General features: G+C 38.9%; 1 protein-coding gene across 2 annotated transcripts in view; it reads right to left on the reverse strand.

The window, feature by feature from the left end:
* The window catches only part of DCTN4 (dynactin subunit 4), a 778,985-nt gene that overhangs the window by 606,239 nt on the left and 148,063 nt on the right, over positions 1 to 24,683 (reverse strand). For both annotated transcript variants that reach the window (XM_044069397.1, XM_044069396.1), the window contains exon 4: positions 9,665 to 9,708. In XM_044069397.1, coding sequence (XP_043925332.1) covers positions 9,665 to 9,708 — 44 coding nt within the window. The remainder of the gene's footprint in view (positions 1 to 9,664; positions 9,709 to 24,683) is intronic.

Below are 24,683 nucleotides of genomic sequence, written 5' to 3' on the forward strand. Positions count from 1 at the left end.
TGCAGGTAGGTTTCCTCTAAATCCAGTGTTGCCAACTAGGCATCCTTGGCCTAGCATAGGAAGCAACTGGTGAAGAGTTAGCATCTTGAATTTTGGAATCACCAAAAAGGTGTTTAGGATAGAAAGGTCCAGGATAGGATGTCATGAGTTGTCTTTTCTGGGTACCACAAAAAGTCTTGAGTAGAAACCTTATCCCTTTTCCTCTTCTGGTACAATTTGAATAGCCCTTATGTTTGAGAGAGAGAGTACTTGCTTTTGAGCCTCTGCCCACTGATTTGAGGGTAGATCTGGCCAATCGTTTGGGGTTGGTAACATGTAGAAGTGAAATATGTATCCTTGGGAAACTATATTTAAAGCTCATTTGTCCTGGGTAATGAGTTCCCAGATTTTTGCCTGCAGAGGAATCTTTCCCCCTAAAGGAGCAGTCAGTTGAGAAGGACTTGGAAGTTTTAAAGTTAAGTCATTGAGACAGTTTACCATAAGGTGTAGTCTTACTACTCCCTGATTTGGAAGTGGGAGCCCCCCACTACTTAGTCTGTGCATACCTTGGGACTGAATCCCGGGTGTTCTGCTGGTTCTGGGTTTGGACTGAGAAGGCCTGGAAGAAGCAGGAATGGACCAATTCTTAGAGAGCCAATGCCTACTAAATCTTGGAAGCTGTACTTGTAGGAAATCTTTAACAGTTTGCATAGATTCAGCTTTTTCCTCCACCTTTTTAAGTACTTCTGCTTTGTTGCCAAACAAGCAGTCCTGATTTAAGGGAGCATCCAGCAATTTAGCTTTAACATGATCCGGCAAAGATTGCTCCTTAAGCCAAGCATGCCTTCTAAGTACAGACCCAGTGACAGCAGCCCTGCAAGATGCCTCTAATGAATCAAAACCACATTGCAAAGTATGTTTTCCAACTTGTTCAGCAGAATGCATTCAATCCTGTAAATCCTTATTTTCAGCACAGTCAGGAATCATCATCATTTTCTGTTTAAGCAATCCAATAATATGCTGCTGATACTTTAACATATGAAGCTGGTAGTTTAAGGCCCTAACGGCCAAGGTTGCAGAAGTGTATACCTCCTTACCGCATCTATCCAGCGCCCTGGAATCTCTATCAGAGGGGGTAGGATTTTGGTAGTAGTAGCCTTAATGCCCCTGGGTCCCTGTGAAATGGTCTCAGGATCCGCAGTAGGATTTTTAAAAAGGAACTTGTGAGAGTCAGGAACCCTGTAATATCCATCAGGTTTTCTGGGAGCAGGAGGTAGAGAGTCAGGGGCCAAGCTAGATTCCGAAAAGGCATCATCAACAATGTCCAGTACAGAGGGGATAGCTAAAGGCCTGTGTTGGGGCAGGAGTAAGAAATCCCCAAGCCTCTTTTTAGAATCAGAGTAATCCTGGCTTTCCCAGTGGAAGTGCTCCCTAAGAGTATGCAAGGTTTCACCAAAAGAGAAATCCTCTGGAGGGGAAGCAGAGCGAACAGAGTCCTCTGCATCAGAATCCTCATTGGTAGATAAAGGTAAATCCTGGTCATCAGAGGAATCCGAAATTTCAGAATCCTGATCAGAAGTATCATAGACAAATTCAGTCCTAGGTCTCTTGGAGATGGAAGGTTGGCTTCTCCTAATTAAAGTAATACGGTCTTCAGCCATTCTTATCATTTGTTTTTTAGGCATAGAGGCCTGACCATGCGGTCTGGGCATTGGTTTTCTAGGCATGGATCGAGTTTTAGGCCTTGAAGAAGAAGATGGCATCGGTTTAATATGCAAGTCAGTAGGCCTGAATACACCCTCAGAAGCCGGTGCCTGCACAGCGGCTCTGGACCCATCCAGGGTAGAGACATCCGCAGGTTCCACAGCTTAAGCATCTCGTGGCACACTCCGAATGGGTCTCAGTAGAGGCCGGCGAATCTGAAGTAGCGGGTATCAGGGGCTGCAAAAGCACCTCGCTGAGTACCGGCGAACTGGCGACTAGCTTAGAAGAAGCGTCTTTGGCAACTTTGGACCTAGGCGGCCTGTCTCTGTCTTTATTTCTGTTTTTTTTGGAATGTCAGTAGTCGGGTGGCTTACCGGAGACATATCCAGATAATTGAACAGAGTACCAAAATATTTAGAAGCGTAAATATACTGACAACAAATAGTTTGTTGTTTAAATAAGGCACAAAACCGACAGCGAGATACATCGTGGTCAGGGCCTAGGCAAGGAATACAGTACAAATGAAAATCTTTATGAGGTATTTGTTTTCCGCAAGAAATACAATTATTGACGTTTACTGACATCGGTTTAGAGCAAGAAAAAGGTTTCCCCAATGGAGTATTTAGCTTTAGTTGAAGACTTCGATTCTGAAACTCGAAAATGAAAATTTCAGGAGTCGGCCAATCAGCACTTGCGAGCTGCTTCTGCTTCGGGCACCGCACTGCAAGAAAGACTGATGTAATGGCGTCGGCTGCATGCTTTATACCCCTGACTACCTGACGTCATGGAAGATGAAACAGCAACCGACGCAGGACCCAATACTTTGTTAATCAGGCCGACTGAGGGCTCCTGCAAGCAGATAACCCAAATGTGATGACTGCAACAGTGAAACATGAAGAACATCCCTGAGATCACAGCGACCCTGCACAACCGGGTAAACGACTGTATATGGGCTGCTGTACCTACTAGAAGTAAGCCCAAACCAAGCTCTAAAAATAAACCACACTGATAAAATCCTAACCTTAACAGAGCATATAACAAATGAAAGAGAGTCACAGCTAATATAAAGAAGAACAACTCCCATAACAACTCTCTAATTAAACTATACTGGAAACCAAGAGAACTATTTAAGTCCAATATGGCGAATTATGAGGTCAAGATAGCCTCATAGGCTGAAGGCAACCACAAAGCCTTCTATGTCTGTAGTCTCAAAGGCAGCACACAGCAGTGTGCCAATCTGGTGGTCAATGGTGCCACTTTTACTGTGCAGAGAGACACAGTGAATCTTCTGGATGGCAAATTCAACTCAAACTTCAGCCCCCAATCCCCCCTCCACCCCGTTAAATACCTATCAACATACCAGCAAGAAGCAGATCCTGGTGGTGTTTGCTAAAGCCAAAAACACAGCCTCAGTGGGCCCTGACAATATTGCAGGATGCCTCCTAAATAGCTTGAAACATGACCCAACAGGATCCCCTTAAGTCACTATTCAACTACAGCTCAAAATAGGCTTTTGTAGCACAAGAATAGAAGACTGAAATGATTATCCCACTTTACAAGGGGGTACCATCGACTAACCCTGGAAACTACAGACCCATTCATCTGACTAGTCTAATATGCAAAGTCATAGACAGACACATACAACCTTCAGACACTGGACCCAACCCAGTTTAGCTTTGTCAAGGGAAGGCCATGCCTATCAAATCTGGTGGACTTCTTTGAGATGGTCATCAAGGCAATGGATTAGGGGATAATGGTCCATACCACCTACCTAGACCTGGCTAAGGTGTTTGATACAATACCTCACTCAGGAATAGTTGACAAACTCACTGACCTGGGCCTAAACCCAAACATATCTCAATGGATTGCCAACACATAGGAGTGCATACAGATAGGGTCCAGGAAAAAAGGACTGGCGAGACCACCTCCACTGAGACCGGTCAACAGTGGGGTACTTCATGGCTCATTGCCGGGACCACTCCTATTTGGCATCTACTTCTTGGATTCTAATATCAAGGGCCTTTGCTAACCAAGTTTGCAGATGACTGCAAACAGAGTGAGGTATCATAGATTCCACCATGACACAAACATCTTAGAAGAGGGTCTAACACAGACAAATAACTGGTGCCCAAGTCAAGGATTAAAACCCAGTGCCAAGAAATACATTTTAGTGCCTTTTGGGGAAAATGGCCACCCAGGCTAATTATTCCATTAATAAGACACCCTAAGAGTTGAGCCGGTAGTCAGGTATTTGGTAACATATGTAGACAGTAATATGGCATTTGACCAACATGTTTCGGAGGTAGTAAGAAAATATTTCTTTATCCCAACTTATAAGTAAGGGCATGGCATCCAGGTTCCAAGGAAGTTATAGTGCCACTTTATCTGGCCATTTATCAGGCCCATCATTGAGTACAACGTCTCTGGCATGTACAAGACCAGACAAATGCAACAGTTGGAATGCCCATAATGGTTCTTTACCAGGAGTATCCAGGGTATAAACACATTGTCCTAAAAGATCAGATTAAAGCCCTATTGCTATACTCAAATCTCCTACAGGTTACTGAGATGTGATCTGTGCCTGTCATACAAGGCATCCTTGGATCCAGTTCTGATGGAGCTTTTGGAAATCGACAAAACAAAGAGTACCAGACCCACTAGATCCAAAAATTTACATTTTATTTGCAACATAAACAGAACATGTTGGCAAGACATACGTGTCTCAGAGGATCCCCATGCTCTGGAATAGGCTCCCCATCCATGTGAAGCAGAGTCCATCCCTAAGCGTATTTAGGTGCAACTTTGTCCACTGGATGGGAAATTGGAAATTCACCCCAGATGTTACCTCCATGTCTCTGACAGACAGAGGTAGAGAGTAACTATGCCCAAACTAATATACCCTCTCTCCCTACACAGATAACCTTCAGAAACGTCATAATTAACACACCCCCAGCTACAAACCCATGCTTACTACAGTTTCGTAATAAACTACAATACATACATACGGATAATTTAAAAATGTTCAGAGCTACAGTTCTCAAATAATGTAGACTGCAGTTAGTTGATAACACTGCAAACCACAAACTGTATTCTATTTAAGGTGGTTACTCAAAGAAAATATAAATTGCTAAAAAGTGGGTAGGGACATGGCGTTCAGTGGAACGATTTTTCCTAACAATGATACTCAGTCACACAATATTTTTTAAGCATTCTAAAGAATGCGATAGAATATGAAGGATGGCATATGACCTTAAGTGAGTACGAGAAAGCCTAGTTTCAAAGAAGGAGCCAAGTAGGGTACAAAAACGGACATAAAGAACTTTATATTGTTGTTGTCTTTCAGCTTTTCCCAGTTAGGGTGTCGCCACAGCAGAACTCCGGTCCGCTAATGATTGGCAGTAGATTTTCATGAACACCGAGGTGCCAGCTCGACGTTCAACCTTCAACGAAGGCACGCCCATTTACGCATGTCTTTCGAATGCCCACCCAACCACGGGGAGGACATGCAGACTCCACACACAAGGCACTCCCCGCACTCCAGCCGAGAATCGAATGGGAGAACCTCTTGCTTTATGTAATAATGAAAAAAAAAAAAAAGAATTAATCTGGCCATAAGCATAGTACGTAAAATATCAACTTTTTATAAACAGCTGTACAAAGGCAAAAAAACAGCATAAATATCACATAGCATAACGCTTGAGAAATTTTAACAATAACTTTCCCACAGAAGATTTGATAAGAGTCTAATCTCACCTGTAAAACAGAAAATCAACTTTTAGTGCCTGATATAAGGCCATCTTAGAAAGATTTCACATGCCTTGTATACAGCTGTCTTTCTAATTAATCTGCTTCACCTTCTCCCATGCTAAATTCCAGATAGAACCTGAAAGTAGTAGGTCAGCTTCCAAAAAAGACCTCCAGCTTCTTTATCCAACAGGCTCCTCAAAAAATTATTCCAACCACCAAATTGCAGCACCTTCTGTTCCACTTCCCACATATATTCCTCTCTGGCCACCTGCAGCCTCTGTATTCCTTGCATCCACAGGCAACCACTCCTCCAATCTATCAACAGCTCACCTACGGGATAGGATCAGCATTCACTCTGCAAGTTGTGTTCATCGGGTAGCCTTTTCTGTGACTCAAACTGGCAGCCTTTTGTATTACCAAATACCAAGTCTGTTTTCTCCAAAATCAGTGCCATGATCTCATATGACTACACTGTTAGTTCCGCTACAGATGCATCTGGATACCAAACTCTTTTTCTGGGTTTACTATAGTAAGGTCGAAGTGGGTTCAGTCAAACCTTTGGAATTCAACATTGTTTTCGTGAACGTGGGTTGACAATCCCATCATTAAATGGGGTCCGATTCGACCATACTAAAGTAAACCCTTTTTCTGTGGTGAAACATGTCAAGGTGACAGACAAACAAAGTCAACTTAGGTCTACTATAAATGTAGCCATCAATATCTACTTACCTAGAAATTTCTTACAACCTGCTGATAGGGCTTTCACCTCTCTCTCTCTCAGTCACCAGTCTAATTTAAAACCATAGTCTTTCAGGCTTAAACTCATTCAATACCTATAGCAACATGTGGCATTTATGTACTTTACAAGATCCAATTATATACCCACTGTGTCAAATTCCATCAGCCAGCTCTCACATGGCCTTAAGTGAGGACCTGATTGGTTTATAAGCTATGGACAATACCCTCTTTTCTTAACATCTGAAATCCTACCTTTCACTCTATCACACCCATTCCCCATCTCTTTCCCCCAGTCCCCCACATATCTTGTACTCTTTATTTTAAGTACTTTTGCTCATCACGTAATCTCCTCCTATCAACACCACGTTTCAACACAGTTGTGCAATCATGCCTAAGCCTGTGTAATTATAACTCTTATATAGTTTCTCTAATGTGCACTTGTAGTTTCCACGTGATATTCACAGTACGTCATGGAGTACTTTTCATCATTAGCGACCTGTATCCTTCACAACAGTTGCCTTCTAGTCAAGTTTCCAGTCTACTAATACATTTACTGTGGATGGCAGGTGGTTTCTGTACCCACTGAGAAAGTCAGAAGTGATGGTAAACCTTTATTTTTGCATTTTTAATTAAAAGTTACACACTGTGCAGATTTAATATAAAAAAAACTTTCCAACCCTCAGAACTCTTATGTGACAACTACCTCATTAGAGGACTAACTGCAATAACAAAGCACGATCTTAAAACTGTGCAAAAAATACAAATCTCACCTAGAAGTGAGTTATAATGCCAGTTTACATGCATTATCACTTCCCTCCCTCTCACACACACATGCCATGTCTAGCCAGTTCACGGCCTGTTACTACATGAGGTAAGAAGGGACACTAAAGGTAAATAAATAGAGTACTTATATGATTTCTAAGCCCTCTAGGGAATAGCAAATAACTGAACAAACAAGTCTATGAAGCACTTACAAAGCCTGTAGAAATTAAACATCAAAGTATAAAGTACAGTTCTGTAAACTTTTACCATAATGGCAGATGTCCTTCTCTTCACTGTTGCGGTATTCATTACATTAGGGATCCCCTGCCAATGGCGGACCAACATCTGTCCTGTATACGAAAGCCTTTATGCTGCTTTATGGTATGCCGTACATCACATATATGCTCCTCGCATAGTAAATGACAAAGGCGATGTCTGGACATACCATCCTCCAAACTCAGAGCCCCAAATAGGAACACCAGTCCAAGGAGAGGCAATCAATACACCCAGAAGAGAAATGGACCAGGGGGTGGAAGGAGGAATACTGCAATAGTGAAAAGAAGGACATCTATCGCTATGGTAAGATTTTAAACAACTGTACTACGTCCTTCCATTTCACTGCTGTAGTATTCATTACACTAATGTGAGTGCCAAAGCTCAGGAAGAAGAAAGGGAGGAGGAAGGACCAGCAGAACCTTCTAGGAAGCCATGAAGGGTGACCTAGCAAAACCAGCTATAGCTCTGGAAATTACATCCAGCTTGTACTGCTTTGTAAATGTATGCACTGAAGTCCAACAAAGCAATCAAAATAGGACAGACAGCAGAAGGTCTGGCAGAATCCACCTGCAGTAGCTCATAATACCTTTTTTGTATCTCAGAAACTTGAGCACAGTCCCATTTAAAGAACTCCATCATCCTAGAGATAATATCCACAAAAATCTCTTCAAAGGGAGTATCAGGACTGGTAGATTCCTCTTCCTCTGATCCATAGTTCAAAAAAGAGGGAATCTGAGAGGAGTAAGCAAGGGATTCCTCATCTGAATCTGCCTCCTCCTCAGAGGGATCCTGTTCTCTAGGTCTCTTAAAAGGGGGTAGAGAACTATTGAGGCTGGAACAGAAACTCCCTGAGAAGGTTTTAGAGCCTCAAAGCACTAAACAACCCCTGAGTGAAGGACTGCCACTCACTCTGTGGATCCTTAGGAGATGAGGAAATATGTTTAGTCTTCTGCTTTTTCTTTATGGGAACGTCCGGCTTAAAAAATCTGAAAGGCTCTAACCCCAGACAGCATTCAATAATTGCGTTAGGGACTTCTTAGACTAAAATTTAGGCCCCTTGGAAATAATCAGCCATGGTTCCCCCTGAATGTTCAAAGCAGATGTTTGCAATGCCTCCTCGGACGTGCGTAAGGTCGGATCCCTGCCAACTTCCAACCCAGTCATGGCAGAAGAATCCAATGCTAAAGCTAGGTGAACCTCCGAGCTACCACTCTTCGTGGAAGAAACATCCAGTGGAGGCTGAACAGCAGAAGATTCCGGCCTTCTTCTTCCCACACTGTTGGTGCCCCTCTGAGCAGGAAGTTCCCTCCATCATGTCTTTAGCAAGAAAAGATGTTGACTCTCAAGATAAAGTGCCAAAAATAAAGACTTCTATGAAGGGGTTTGGGAAAAAAGGCCTGACAGATAGAAAAGGATGTATAGTCATGCAAAGTGCCAAGGCAAAACAGACACTGTCCATGATGGTCTTTATGAGGACTCTGTCTTCCACACTGGCATTTGCCCTTCTTGGATGACAACAATATAGTGAAAGATATCACACAAACAAAAACCCCAATGGGGTACTTATCTGTAATGACTTGGTGAACCAGCAATGAAACAGGCATTCAAGACAGACGATCAAAAGATGCCATTCAGAGTGGTGGCAAAGCAGTTCTGATGATGGAACACCCGAATGTCACCTTTATGCAAGGAGCATACATATAACATATGGCGTACCTTACAGCAACAAAAAGGCTATGGTATATCGGCTGGACATCGGGCTATCCTTGGCAGGGGATCCCTACTGTACTGAAAAATGCAGCAGTGAAATGGAAGGATATATTAATTTATATTAACTTTACTCTGAAACAGGTATGTATCATTGATCATGAAGACTTAACATAACATTCTAAGTGCCTCAAGCTACTGGCAAGTTTCATTCTACACACACAGGTAGCATATAGAAATTTTCTTGCTTAAATCCCTCCCTTAGTGGAGGGAAAGCTTCAGTCACATATGCAAGCATTACCCTGTGCAGTTCTTTCACCTCTTGTGCTGAATAATTCCAGCTTTAAAGAATTTCAAGCACTTCTTTTTGAGCTTCTTTAATGAGTCTGTTAATGCAGTGTTTAAATCTTGCTAGCTGCCTACAACAGTTCAAGTATGCTGCATTTCCTTCAGTCAGTCTTTTATCCTCATTCCATTAACCAATACCAGTGTAGGCCAAGCAAGCTTTTTAGAAATTCAGCACAGCTCCGCCCCGCAAAGTTACAATATACATGTACACCATACAAGAAAACTTTAAACCGGCTACATACACAGAACCAAAAAACAAAAGAAAATATGACATGAATGTACAACTCAACTTCTATTAGGTTCCTCAAGTTACCATGTTAAGACATTTAAACATTTAAAGTATTTGAACACAATCTGAGATTGTTTCAAGTACCAAACTAAGAAAAATAAATAAATAACTCACCCTCTGTGAATGTGGATTCTCGGGCTCCTGCCATCCCCCACTAGCTGTAAGACACAAGAAAGACACCAATTCCAAACATCAATGTTTTTTTCTTGTAAAAATATATCACTATGATGATCAAAAGGCTCTTCACATATAATGAGTGAAAATAAATACTACAAAGCATCATGGTTCCCATTTCAAGGTCTTCATGGTTCCCATTTCAAGGTCTTCCTCCAGCTCATACTACGGATATATCAATGTTCTACATTCAATGATTTAAAACTGAAAAATAAACAAAACTTTAGACATTTTGCACACCCTTGTAAAGTACACAGACATAATCAAGAGAGCAACTACAATTCGCTCTGTGCACTGATCAGTATGTGAAGCTTTCAGAAAACTAGAACAAAGCCCATCAATTCAGTGGATGCACATCCACATGGAGCAATATAAATTAATCTTCAGAGGCAAACAATGGTCATATTCCTTAACCAATAAGGAGATTTGACATATACTCACCGCTTCCCAAGACTAAACCTGCACCTTATTTTCCAAAGGTGTATTTTAAAAAGGTCCTGATAATAGCTTTCGCATGTCATGAAAGGAAGCACTCGCATAACCTACAACCTCAAAAAGCTCACTTTCAGCTACTTGCTAACCTAAAATTTTATTATAATAATTTACTAAGGTTTAAGATTTTTATGGACACTGGACACAAAATGCTAAGCATATAGTACAAGGCATGTGCATTATAAAAAAACAAACTAAAATGAACCTAAAGTGCACACTGATATAATTAATTTAAAGAAGAAAATACTTTCACTCCCTACAAACAGGTCTAGCCTTCTACGCAGTTTAAAAATCCAAATGGATTTAGGACTTGGCCTTATTCACCTTCAGGATTCTAGCTTAAACTTTCTTTCAAAGAACAGAGTGGACATTTTAGAAACATGAGCTGAAAGGTTAACCACATTTAATAGGAGTAAACTTGTTTCTGTATTTTTTACACTGGGAATTCAGGTTCTCTGCGTGACACTTTCTCAAAGGATAATGCTGAACAAATGAAATAAACGGTAAAGCACTTTAAACAACAAAGGGTTCTCAACCACCAAAACAGTATAAAGTTAAAATTTTAACAAACATACAATGAGCAACGCTTTCAAGATACTTCCCTTCCTCAATGCTTAAATACAAAAAATGCAATTTACTACACTTTCCTAGGAGTTGCATCTGGACGGGTTTCTTTCCTACTGCATGGAATTTAACTTTTGTTGCTGCTTCCACTTCATGGAAAACATCCAACAAGTAAGTGTATGCGACAAAATGTCTTTTGCAAACTTCAGACAGTGTTGCCAGGTCAGTTATAAAAAAAAGTGCAAAATCGGAAAAGAATTTTCAAACAGAATCAGGCAAAGGAATATCTGCATAACTGTATGGATTAATTAATCAAAGATCTACAGTGTGTGCACATTCTTGCTGCTCTCATGATTCAGGTCTGTATGTGTTTTCTAAAGGGTATGAAGTCTGAGACTCAAAATCTAGCATAATTTAGTAACTTCAATTCTTAATGACTTTCCAGAAAACCACAAATTATATGAGAACAATCTGGGCATTCTGTGAAAATCTGAAGAGTTGAGAGGTATGTTGAGCTTCCTACCTGAAGTTGTTAGTAAGTGTTCCACATTTCACCCTTTTGTTCCACATAATGAGAGGTTATGTTGTGTTCAATGCTGTGGATATATTAAGGCTGAGAGGTATAATTCAGCAGTGCCCAGATTTTCCCTTATCAGCAGAGCTGCAGGGAGACACCAGCTGTGGGAGCTGGTGGTGCATAATGTTTTCTTACCTGCATCTGGCTGTCCTGTAACTTGGGCTATGTACGCACGCACACTGGAAACATTTCATGCAGTTTTGCATTTTAGACCCAAATACAGTGTCATCATAGCATTTAATTTTAGTTAAGCCATTTCTTTTTGTATTAAGTGCAAGCTACTCAAGATACATTTTAAATTTATTTACATGCATTTATTTATTTTTTAACAAACTTATAATGGAATCGTGATAAGGACCTGAAATAACACTTCGTTGGAACAATTCCTGGAATTTCAGCTTGTAGAAATTAAACTTTTAAGTGTTTAACAATATTAAATGTGCATATGTGTGTGTTTTTATCCGGTTTAATTATATGTTTGATTAACTGAACTACCCTAGGTCCTGATTAGTTCGGATAATTGACTCTCTACTGTATTTTATATTCATCACATTTAAAAAAAAAAAAAAAAAAAAAAATTCAAAAGGCTGACCGGGAACCAGGTTTAAATGCTTCAGTCAGCCTGACACCTATATTAAAATCTAGACAAATTAAGTTGAAAATTGGGTTGAGGAACATTTAATGAATATTTTTTTTATTGTTAATATTTCTAATTTTATATACATATATATATATATATATATATATATATGTATATATATATATATATATATATATATATATATATATATATATGTATGTATATATATATATATGCATATCTTTTTTATAAGCATGTAAATATTTTTTAATTACTGAGTTGTATCTGACAGTTGTATTACGATGAATTTGAATGGTGAAGGTAATTCGAATTAACGGAGATACTGCTATCACTTTAATAGAGTGAATGAACTTTTTGTATCAACGTTTTTTTTTTTTAATCGTGTGATGAATATAAAATAGTGAACTGCATTTTTTGTATTTAAGCACTGAGGAAGAGAAGTATCCTGAAACCTTTGCTCGTTGTATGCTTAAAATTTAAACTTTAATATTTTGGTGGTTGAGATCCACTGTTTGTTTTGTAATTCAGGTTCTCCAACGAGCTTGTCAAAAGCCTGATCATCTAGATCACTTAACATTTTTTCTGGTTTACTTCCACATCATTCCTAATTAATACACTCCTTACAGTGTATTTGAATGCAGCACACCAACCACTGATGGGGATCCTACCACCTTTCTTTTGACTATACATCTGTTTTATAGTGGTCCTTAAGGAGAGAATTACTCCCGAGTTGTGGAAGATTGGCCTTAACAGTCCAAGACTTGTGCATGTAGGCGACACTTGCTAAAATTAGCGGCATGGTTATATAGAAGTGATCCAACAGATCACAGAATTAGAGAACAAAACAATGAGTAAGGGATCATGATTTATGTCTAGGTGAAAAAAGAAGAACTCACACACACTAAGCATGGATTAAACGTTTGAGGTCCATCAGGTCAAATATGATAAGTTCTTGGATGGCAGACATAATGAAGGTTGGAGTAACATATATACATACAGAATGTTACCAAACTAGCAATAAATGAACAACCATATTGGAATCTCCAGCTCTGTCAATGCTTACACTCTGCTATGACCCTAGTATGAGTAGCCATGAAGACCAACTTAGTAACATATGTAGCATATGATGAGACAGTGAGGAGGCGTTTGCAAACATCTTCTATGAAGTGCTTCACCACACACAATCAATCTACACTGTCAACTTTATCTAAAATGTGTCTGCACAAATGGTAACATTAATTATAAATTCCATTCTTTTACACTAAAGCTCTTCCTGCCTTGGCCAATTTACTAATCCACTTTATTTCCAGTTTGAACTTACTAAGCATTAAAGGTGTCACCTGGGAAAATCAATTGTTGACAATGTCTTGGTAAAAATGTGTCAAAATGTTTTTAATTTGAAATGTAGCTGAATGGCAATCAAACAACATGTAAATATACAATAACCAAGGGTCAGAAAAAACAGACTGGTGACATGTTTACTACCTTCTAATTTATTTGTTTCTAGTTATCAGAATGACCCAACAGGTTAAATACCCATTAAAAGTGGAGTCAGAATAAAAGCACTTTCTGCAAGGTTTTTGGTCACACAAATTTTGCTGTACATGGTTGCTTAGTTCTGTTCAGTGCTCTTATACCTACAGGAATTAACAGGGATCAATATTATGTACTCTGGACTACTGTAACCATTGCATAGAAAATCAACAACAAAAACGGGCTGGAAGAAGTGTTTCTCCTCTATTTATTTTGCAACTTATGGAAGGAGTAATGAAGACTGAAACTAATCCTCTCAGAGGACCACATATCATAATCCATGACTAAAAGTTCAACAGTTAATAGAAAATATGAAAATGGTTGAAGTAACCTCTTTCCGTTTACAATAATACACTTAAGGTCACACATAAGGGAACTTGAGCTTGGTCTTAGGCATCACTGTAAATATGCAAATATTTTATGCATTTATTATTATATTATTTATTTTTGTTTAAAATGGTTATCATCAACACTTAGCTGCTGTACATGGTATACCCAATTTGAAAATGCTTGATGAATTCTTAAATTATTATAAATTTATGGGAAAAACAATAAAAAATTTTCAAAAAGGAGAAAAGACCTATGCTTGTGGTGGAAGCATTGGTCCACTCGATTTAAAGAAACAAACAGAGGGGTTAGTGATGATTATGATAATGTACAGGCAGAATTCTGTGAAAGCACTACCCAAATTAACTTAACTAGAAACTGCGTGCTTAACTCCTTTCTAATATCTAGGCTATACTCCTCCCTTTGGACATGCTTAACCCTTTACTTTTATCTACATCAAACTTGTTCCAGTCTATAGTTAACTAGTACAACTTAACCAAACCTAACAGTTTACAAATATGTGACAGACGAACTTCACAACAGTAAGCTATACTAAATGCAACTCTGCTACTATATACAAGGGCTAAACTGAAACTATGAATATGATACTTACTAACTTGTGAGACTCCTATCACCATAAACATTTTGAACATAACGGTCACAAAATCCTATGTTTCACTGTTTGATGCTAAAAGCCACATTTTAAAGAGATGACATCATTTTGTTATAACACAGTAGAACAAAGTTGTAACATATGCCATTTGCAAATCTTAGTTTTTCATCTATGTTAAATAAAAAAAAAAAAAAAGTAAAAATGTTTTCTTTTTAAAAATATAACATGCACATTCACATGCAGCTTTGTGAGCATGCATATACTTGGAAGGCATTATGTCATGATCAGAAATTCTGCATTTAGCAGTTGATGAAACAATGCCACATTTTACTGTCTAAATAACACAATCACGTCAGCTGCAACTTTCTTTAAGGGCATCAAAGTCACTTACTGGAGGAACAAGAAAGGACTGAATGTTTGGAAAAATTAAGAAACATGGAACTAATACATATAAGAAGAGGCGAGATGATAAACTAGGGCCAAAATTAGCATGGTTTTGTGGAGAATTTTATTTTGAGCAGACCGATATTTGCAATCCACATACACCTTTGGCGTGCACTGACATGCATGAAATTGTATGCTTTCAGCATGAATCAAATGCTCATTAAGGAGCTGTAAATCACTCACATTACTGTAACAGATTAAGAGGGCTTCAAGTAATAATCATGCTACTCTTGAATCCAAGATTTAGTCAAAAGCTTATACTCATGGTATAACACTGACAAAAAGCAGAAGTGTGAAGAATTGGGGGAAAGATGTCTACATTTCAGCCCGAAGCAAATGACAATCAAGCCGCTTTCAGGCTCAGATACCACAGTTTTTTTTTACAGGATATTTCACAGTAGCTTTGGAGTGTTTCAGTACATTAATCTAAAGGGACATTCCTGCCTCTTATGGAACCCCATTCACATTTTCCAAACTGTATGCATGTACATGTTACTGGCTCATGCAGCTAGACAGCAACACCAGTGAAACTTTTGTGGGAAATCTGATTTTTTTTTTCAATTTGCATTATCTTTTAACATCAAGGAGATGGCTCCTCTAAATTACTGGTGTGATACTTGTTGCTTGCTTGCAAAGAAAATTTAAGCCCTCCCTACCTAATTTCTACTAACTCTAACTCAGCACCTTACCTTACAAAAACACTTTCCTGAACACTACCACTACAGAGATAAATTTTGGCTATATTTAGTGAAAAGGTTCAGTGGTTAGTGATTGGAGAAGGAAATGTTTTGTTTCCTTCCTCAATCGTTTTTTTTTCTTCTTTTTTGGTCATCTTGGGTTCTTGAAATAACGGACCGTCCACAGCTCATTTAAGTGAACTGTTGTCAAAGACATTTCTTCCAAATTAAAGTGATTGAACAAAATGCAGTGACAAAAAGTTGAAGGAAGTCCGGCATTAGTCAGAGATCATTAAATGCCAAACATAAGGGAATTTTCTGTTTTCTCCAGTGTTGTATGATCTTGGAGTTAGTACATTTATGTGAAGGGCGGGACAGGGGAATGTAGTCCACACTTGGCCTCCTTATAAAAAACACAAAGTTTTCAAGGCGTCTTACTGTGATAATTCCATTCTTTAGCATGTCTTATACACTAGAATGGAATTTGAAGTTTACTTTAACATAACCCTATTACATGCACACACGCACTCATGCACACAGAGGGAACAATGGAAAATAAATACTCGACTGCTCAGGAGTGCTGTGAGGTCTAACACCATTCCACACAAACTGTCCCGGACTAGTGCAATGACACTGAGGAAGGTTCTACAGTAGTTGTGACACTGCAATGCCTATAAAGCAGCACAGCAGTAATGAATACAAAAGAAAACAAACTTGGATTTAATTTAAGCATTCTTTGAGAGCACTGAAATTCTCAGGTAATGTTGTGTTGTTTTTTTTTGTTTTGTTTTTTAACAACTGTGAAATGCTGTACTTGTATGTTCTGACAGTTTCTTACTACTTCGTTGATACCCAGAAAACTATTAAATAAAACTGCTGCCTGATAGCTGTTTTATTTAATAGTTTTCTGGGTATCAATGAGCTATTAAATAAAACTGCTGTCTGAGAGCTGTTTTGACAGCTGTGAAAAGAACTACTGCATCATTTGACAGTAGTCAAACTACCTACCAAAGTGTATGAGTTGTAGTTTAATGACATGATTAATAAACTAGTAAGAAACTTCGCTGCAAGATAACCGGACTCTGAAGAACTCTTCCATTTCCATTTGTTTATTTGATCTTTTACAGAATCAACACTATGTCAATGTTTTGAGGTTTGACTAATGAAGTTTTTACCTTCCGGATGCCTGTTTTATAAAGATATACATATACATATATACGCATGCACGAGAACAGACACCTGCATATTTCCCTCTCTGAAAAAATACATTGAACCATTTGTGATCTGCTCACAAAAGATCAGATCATAAATTAGCAAAGCGTCAGAAATGCGAACAACAATCTGAAAAGTACAGTTGTGTACACTTACCATAAATGTAGATGTTAGAGTGTATTCACTGTTGCAGTCATTACATTTGGGTAATCCTGCTGACAGGTTGCCCTCAGTCAGCCTGAATTCCAAAATTCCTGGGTCCTGCATTGGCTGCTGTTGCCCCTTCCCTGACGTCAGGTCGTCAGGGCTATAAAAGATGTGGCCGACGCCATTTTCTTTAGTTTTTCTTGCCCCAGATGCCAGGTGCCCCCTAAAAGGGTAGCCATAATTTATAAATATATAAATACATGCACCAATATAAACTTTACCTTCATCTACAAGCAAATACACCACATAGGTTGTATAAATCAGAGAAGGAAAGATAGGTTGCGGCTGACGCCATTTTCTTTAGTTTTTCTTGCCCCAGATGCCAGGTGCCCCCTAAAAGGGTAGCCAAAATTTATAAATATATAAATACATGCACCAATATAAACTTTACCTTCATCTACAAGCAAATACACCACATAGGTTGTATAAATCAGAGAAGGAAAGATAGGTTCCATGAGAAGAAAGGGGGATGGGCGGGTGGGCAACCTGGATTGCAACAGTTAATACACTTGAACATCTACATTTATGGTAAGTGTACACAACTGCACTATGTTCTTCGTGTTTCACTGTTGCAGTCATTACATTTGGGTAGAGTCCCAAAGCTATGGTTGGGAGGCTGGAGCTAAACAGCATTAGCAGCGGCTATGAGGCCCTGCAGAACTGCAGTGGCAAAGCCTGCCCTGGATTTAGAGTAGAGTGGCAGATGATCGTGCTTTGTAAAGGTATGCACTGAACTCCAAGTAGCAGCCTCTAAAATGTCCTTGGTTGGTACTCCCCCGAGAAAGGCTGCTGAAGTAGCTGCAGCTGTGGTTGAATGTGGCCTAATGCCCTTAGGCACTGGCTTTTCATAGTGTAAGTAGCAGAAACGAATGCAGTGGCCTATCCACTTTGAAATAGTGTGCTTTGAGATAGCCTTTCTCTGTGATCCTGCAGCATATGCCACTAGTAATTGTTCTGTCTTTCTGAAAACTTTGGTTCTGTCCAAGTAGAATCTAAGCTGTCTGTGTACGTCCAAAGAGTGCAGAATTCTCTCCCCTTTGTTCTGTGGATTTGGATAAAAAGTTGGCAGATGAATAGTTTGGTTAAGAGCCACATTGGACACCACCTTAGGCATAAATGTTGGGTTTGTCCTCAGAGAGACCCTGTCTTTATAAAAAATGATAAAAGGTTCCACAGCCATGAGTGCCTGTAGCTCTGAAACTCATTTGCAGAAGTTATTGCTAGGAGCAGAGCTGTTTTCAAAGATAAAAACTTTATGTCAGCAGTAGCAGCTGACTCAAAAGGAGGCAGGGTAAGTTTTTCCAAAACATAGTTGAGGTCCCATGCAGGCATTGGTGATCTCCTTGGAGGCCTTAAGATTTTGGCTCGTCTGAGGTACTGCTTTAATAAGGGATGAGAAAAGATTGGTGGCTCTGTACTGTAGTATGCAAGGTTTCCCCAAAAGAATAGTCCTCTGGAGGAGAAGGTGAAGGTATAGATTCTTCAGCATAAGAATCCTTATAGGGGGGGGAGAGAATATTCCTGATCAGAAGAAATAGAAACCTGATCTGAAGATTCATAGTCAGTCTCTTGCCTAAGGCTCTTATCAGGAGGGGGATGGGAACCCCTGATCAAGGAAATCAGGTCTTCGGCCATTTTCAGCATCTGTTTTTTGGGCATGGAGGCCTGTCCACGTGGCTCTTGAGTTTGTTTCTTTGCTTTAGAAGGAGTTTTAGTCTTTGCCTTTGAAGCTGAAGTCGGTTTAATGTCGAGATGTTTAGGTCTGAATACACCCTCAGAAACCGGTGCTTGCTCAGCGGCTCCAGACCAATCTGAAGAAATAGTACCCGAGGCTCCAATACCTTGAGTTTCCAGCGGCATGGCCGACTCCACGTGGGAGTCGGTAACAGCCTGTGACTCTAAAGTAGCGGGCGTCAGGGGCAGCGAAAGTGCCTCACTGAGAACAGGCGAACTGGCGACTGGCTTAGGAGAAGCTTGTCAGGGTAATCCTGTGGGCTAGGCTTGTAAAGGCTCCAGAGCCATTAGCCTAGCACACACCTATGAACCTATGAAACTCTTGCTGGTGCTAGTTTTTTTTTTTTTTTTTTTTTATAAATTTTTAAATCAATCAGTCATGGGGAATGGTGGGGTGAACTTCCTCCCATCAATGCTTGACAGCAAGGTTTTGGGTTTCTATAGCTTTATGCATTTTTAGGATAGGCTTAGAAGAGATGTGTATTAGTTTTTATTCTGACTGGATATGTGGATTAAGCAAGCTTTAGAATGATCAATACATAACCATGTGTGTGTGTGTGTGTGTACATATATATATATATATATATATGTATACGTATTTTTATAAATATATATATATATATATATATATATGTATACGTATTTTTATAAATGTATATATATATATATATATATATATATGTATATATATGGCTTACTATGGTATGGTCAAATCAGACCCCAACGAATGATGGGATCATCGACCCACATCCACAAAAACAACAATGTCAAAATATGACTGTCGAAATACGACTGGTCTTCGACCTCAAAACAGGCTTTAACATGGGTCAAGATAGAGGTGAGATTCGTACTTCTGACAATGTCGTCGTTCTGCCTCCGAACTTCAACTGAAGTGGGTTTGACCAAACCCACTTACCATAGTAAATCATATATATAGATATATATATATATATATATATATATATATATATCTATCTGTGTATATATATATATATATATATATATATATCTGTATATATATATATATATATATATATACACACACACACACACACACACACACACACACACACACACACACACACACACACACACACACACGCATACAGTAGATATAAAAAGTTTACACACCAGTGTTAAAATGCCATGTTTTTGTGATATAAAAAAAATGAGACCACAATAAATAATTTCAAAACTTTTCCCACCTTTAATGTGACCTATAACCTGTAAAAATTCAATTGAAAAACAAGCAAATCTGTTAGGCAAAAAAATAAAAAACGTACAATAAGCTGGCTGCATAAGTGTAAACACCCTTAAACTAATACTTTGTTGAAGAACCTTTTGATTTAATTACAGCATTCAGTCTTTTTGTGTAGGAGTCCATCAGCATGGCACATCTTGACTTGGCAATATTTGCCCACTCTTCCTTGCAAAAATACTCCAAATCTGTCAGACTGCGAGGGCATCTCTTGTGCACAGCCCTCTTCAGGTCACCCCACAGATTTTCTATTGGATTTAGGTCTCAGCTCTGGCTGGGCCACTCCAAGTCTTTAATTTTCTTCTGGTGAAGCCATTCTTTTGTTGATTTGGATGTATGCTTAGGGTCATTGTCGGGCTGAAAGGTGAAAGTCTTCTTTATCTTCAGCTTTCTAGCAGACGCCTGAAGGTTTTGGGCCAAAAGTGACTGGTATTTGGAACTTTTCATAATTCCTTCCACCTTGACTAAAGTTCCAGTTCCAGCTGCAGAAAAGCAACCCCAAAGCATGATACTGCCACCACCATGCTTCACCGTGGGGATGGTGTTCTTTTAGTAATGCAAAGTGTTTTTTTCAACAAATGTACTTTTTAGAATTGTGGCCAAAAAGATTAACCTTGGTCTCCTCAGGCCATAACACATTTTCCCACATGCTTTTGGGAGACTTGATGTATTGTTTTACAAATTTTAGCCAGGCCTGGATGTTTTTCTGTGTAAGAAAAGGCTTCCTTCTTCCAACCATACCCCATAGCCCAGACATATGGAGAATACGGGAGATTGTTATCACATGTAGTACACAACCAGTACTTGCCAGAGATTCCTGCAGCTCCTTCAGTGTTGCTGTAGGTCTCTTGGCAGCCTCCCTGACCCAGTTTTCATCTTGTCTTTTCAGCAGTTTTGGAGGAACGTCCAGTTCCTTGCAACGTCACTATTGTCCCATATTTTCTCCACTTTTTGATGACTATCTTCACTGTGTTTAATGGTATATCCAATGCTGTGGAAATTTTTTTTGTACCCTTCTCCTGACTGATACCTTTCAACAATGAGATTCCTTTGATGCTTTGTAAGCTCTCTGCGAACCATGGCTTTTGCTGTAGCAGGCAAATGATTTATTGTGGTCTAATTTTTTTATATCACAGAAACCTGGCATTTTAGTTTTAATAGGGGTATGTAAACATTTTATATCCACTGTGCGCGCGCGCGCGCGTGTGTGTGTGTGTGTGTGTGTGTGTGTGTGTGTGTGTGTGTGTGTGTGTGTGTGTGTATGTATGTATGTATATATATATATATATATATATATATATATATATATATATGTAATATTATATATCAAATATACACACATATACACACACACACACACACACATATATATATATATATATATACATGGGTTCCTATCAGTTTGTCGTAACTTCAGCAGTTCGAACAACATACGTTCGAACTGCGAAGTTCGAAAACCGATCACGAAGCCGCGGAACACCAAATTCTTTCCCAGGAAAAGAATTTGGTGGGCCGTTTCTGTGGCTTCGCTATTTTCAGCTCTGTGGTGGAAAGTTACGGGTCGGGTTCAAGTAAGTGTGTGATTGTGCGGACGTTAGGGCTAGGGCATGGGTTAGGTTAGTTAAGGTTAGGCCGTGGGTGAGGTGGGTGTGCAATAGTGACATACCTTAGGGCTGGATAAGTGAGTTAGGGCGGGGGTCAGGTGAGTGTGCGATAGTGACGGACCTTAGGGTTTGGGTTAAGGTAAGTGGATAGATAGTAGTGTATGTACAGTTTAGTGTAGGATTAGATGTAGGATTTTAAGTGTATGTGTGTGGATTGCTGGTTTTTTTTGGTGTGCTTGTGTTGTACGTTTCTTTGAACAGCGATTTTTTACCCTGGGGGAAAAAAAAAATTTGCTGTTCTAAGCCTTCGATAGTTTTGCACTTCGAGGTTAGAAGTTCGAACATACGGTGTTCAAACTTCTGCCATTTCGAAGTGATATAGACCCTATATATATATATATATATATATATATATATATATATATATATATATATAAAATTAGACTACAAAAAATCATTTCAAAACCTCTTCCCACCTTTAATGTGACCTATAATCTATACAATTCAATTGAAAACAAACAAATCTGTTAGGGGAAAAAAATACAAAATAAAAAACGTACAATAAGCTGATTGCACAAGTGTGCACACCCTTAAACTAATACTTTGTTGAAGCACCTTTTAATTTAATTACAGCATTTCAGTCTTCTTGGGTACACACTTGCCATCAATTAAAGAGATTCTGATTAACACCAAATAAAGTTCAGCTGTCCTGGTAGTATCTTCCTGACATTTACTCAGTTGCCTGCTACAGCAAAGGCCATGGTTCGCAGAGAACTTACAAAGCATCAAAAGGATCTCATTTGGGGTCAGAATGGAGATGAAAAGTCAGCAAGCAAAGGAGAGTAGTAGTGCTGAAACTGAATTCATTCTCAAGTCCTGGTGAGTACCTTCATGAGGTAGACCCGGTTTTCACAAAATCACAAAATCTCACCAAAGCGACACAGATATATAGACTATATTTGTATAGCATACATCATGGCCAGAAGTAGGTCAAAAGTTAAAAAAAAGATAGCTGGGTGCACAAGACCCAGGATAAAAAAGTGCCCAGTTCTGGTAGGCACACTGGTGCCATGACTGGAAAAGATGACAGTGTAGAATCCTCAAAATATGGAAACATTCCTACAATGGGGCCAGGCCAGGCCCAGGGGGAGGGGGAGGAGGATGCCCCCCCCCCCATTGTAGAAGGAAGTAGCAAGTCCACAAAAAAAAAAATCACAAAAACTGATAGGTCAAAGAAGAGCCATAAAGATGATAAAGTGGACTATTGAGGATAAGAAAGGAATTATTTGTTACTATTATGCAAAAAGCCCAGAATTTCCAGACACAAGATGTACAAAACGACGATTAAGAGAGAAATTAGAGGAAAGAAAAATACTTCTGCAAGAAAAAAAGGAAAAAAAGTGTCAGAAGCTTCAAATGAAAATGTGTGTTCTTTAATACAACCAATTTGTGAGAAACAGTATATAGATGAAGAAACTTTGACCTGTTTGGAAAAAGAAGCATCTGAGGAAGAGCAAAAATATAAACAACAAAACCAAGAGATATTTGAAAAGTATAAAAAAGAAATATGGACATGGGAAAGAAAGATTTAATATGGTGCAATATTTATTCAAAGGAGAAAGCCAGATTCATCAATGTAAAGAAGGCAACCCCAAAGATATTTGAAGAGAAATACAGGCAAGGGCTTCCAGATATGGAAGATTTTACAATAAAAAAAATATTATCACAAAGATGGAACATAGAAAAGAAGATTTAAAGCAGAAGTTAAAAAAAAAATAGAAGTAGTTATGGAGTGCCTGCGAAGTGACAGATTTGATGTAGAGGGTCTAACACAGGTTACATCACAGCAAGATGGAGTGAGTTCCAAAAGCAGGGCGAAACAGGAAGATCAGGAAACATCTGAAAAAGAAATATGGACATGGGAAAGAAAAATAAATTTAATATGGTGCAATATTTATACAAAAGGAGAAAGCAAAACTAACCAATAAAAAAGAGCAGCACCAAATATATATGAAGAGAAATACAGGCAAAGAAATCCGGAGATGGAAAACTTTACAATACAAAAAATAAGAAGACAGAGGAAAAGTAGAAAAGGTGATTAGTAAGCAAGAATTCAAAGAAAAGAAACTGAGGTTATGGGCCATCTGCGAAGTGAAGAATTCAGTGTAGAAAATCTAATGCAGAAAGCACCACAACAGGATAGAGAAATGGATATTCAAATTAAGGGGAAACCAGTAGAACAGGAAGGAATCAGTCAGGTGCCATATCAAGATATTATAGAGCCTTCCACAGGAAACCAGTATAAACGTTCACTGAAGCTAGACAGCAAGGCAAGGAACAGGAAACTGTAGAAACTCTGATGCAGTCAATGTTGAGGAGTGGTAGGCCAGTGAGTTCCCATATGATAAAGCAACGGACAGCACAGGATGAAATTGATGAGAATGTGTCACATGATGATGCTATAGTAGAACCTTCTATAGAATGCCCACAGGAATTCGAAAACAAGGGATGTACCCTCAGTGTTGAAGAAAATGAGCTGAGAGAAGAATTGCTTGATTTAATAGACAGATATATCAAGATTAATGAAAAAAATCGACTGCAGAAGGTTAATAAAACCCAAAAAGTCAGAAGTCTGACAAAACAAATGAACATAGTAATTAGGACTGCTCATAGAGATCCATGCAATATAACAGGATACATTACTGTGCAGCTAAATTAATAACTGATAAAGTTCTACCAAAAGAACACAGGGTAGTGAGGGAAGGGGGGAAATTGAACACCATCATGGAAATATCGAATAGAGAAAATTATAAAGCAATTAAGAAAAGAAGTGTCACAGTTATAAGACTATAGAAGAGGGAATAGATCAACAAAAATACTAAGAAAGATAGATGTGATAAAAGCAATGCACAATACTAGAACAGACCAGGATCTATCATGTACTATCGCAAATAAACTAAAAATTTCAGCACAGGTGGAAAAACTTAGAAGATACGAAGATAAATATACAGGTAAAGTGCAAAATAAGCAATTTATTGATGACCAAAAAGGTATTCTAGAGAACTGGGAAATAAGGTAAAAGGAATTGAAAGACTGACGAAAGAAAGAAGAACTAG

Source organism: Protopterus annectens, chromosome 4.part0 (genome assembly GCF_019279795.1).
Source record: "Protopterus annectens isolate FY-2018-M chromosome 4.part0, PAN1.0, whole genome shotgun sequence".
In the NCBI taxonomy this organism is placed as follows: domain Eukaryota; kingdom Metazoa; phylum Chordata; order Ceratodontiformes; family Protopteridae; genus Protopterus; species Protopterus annectens.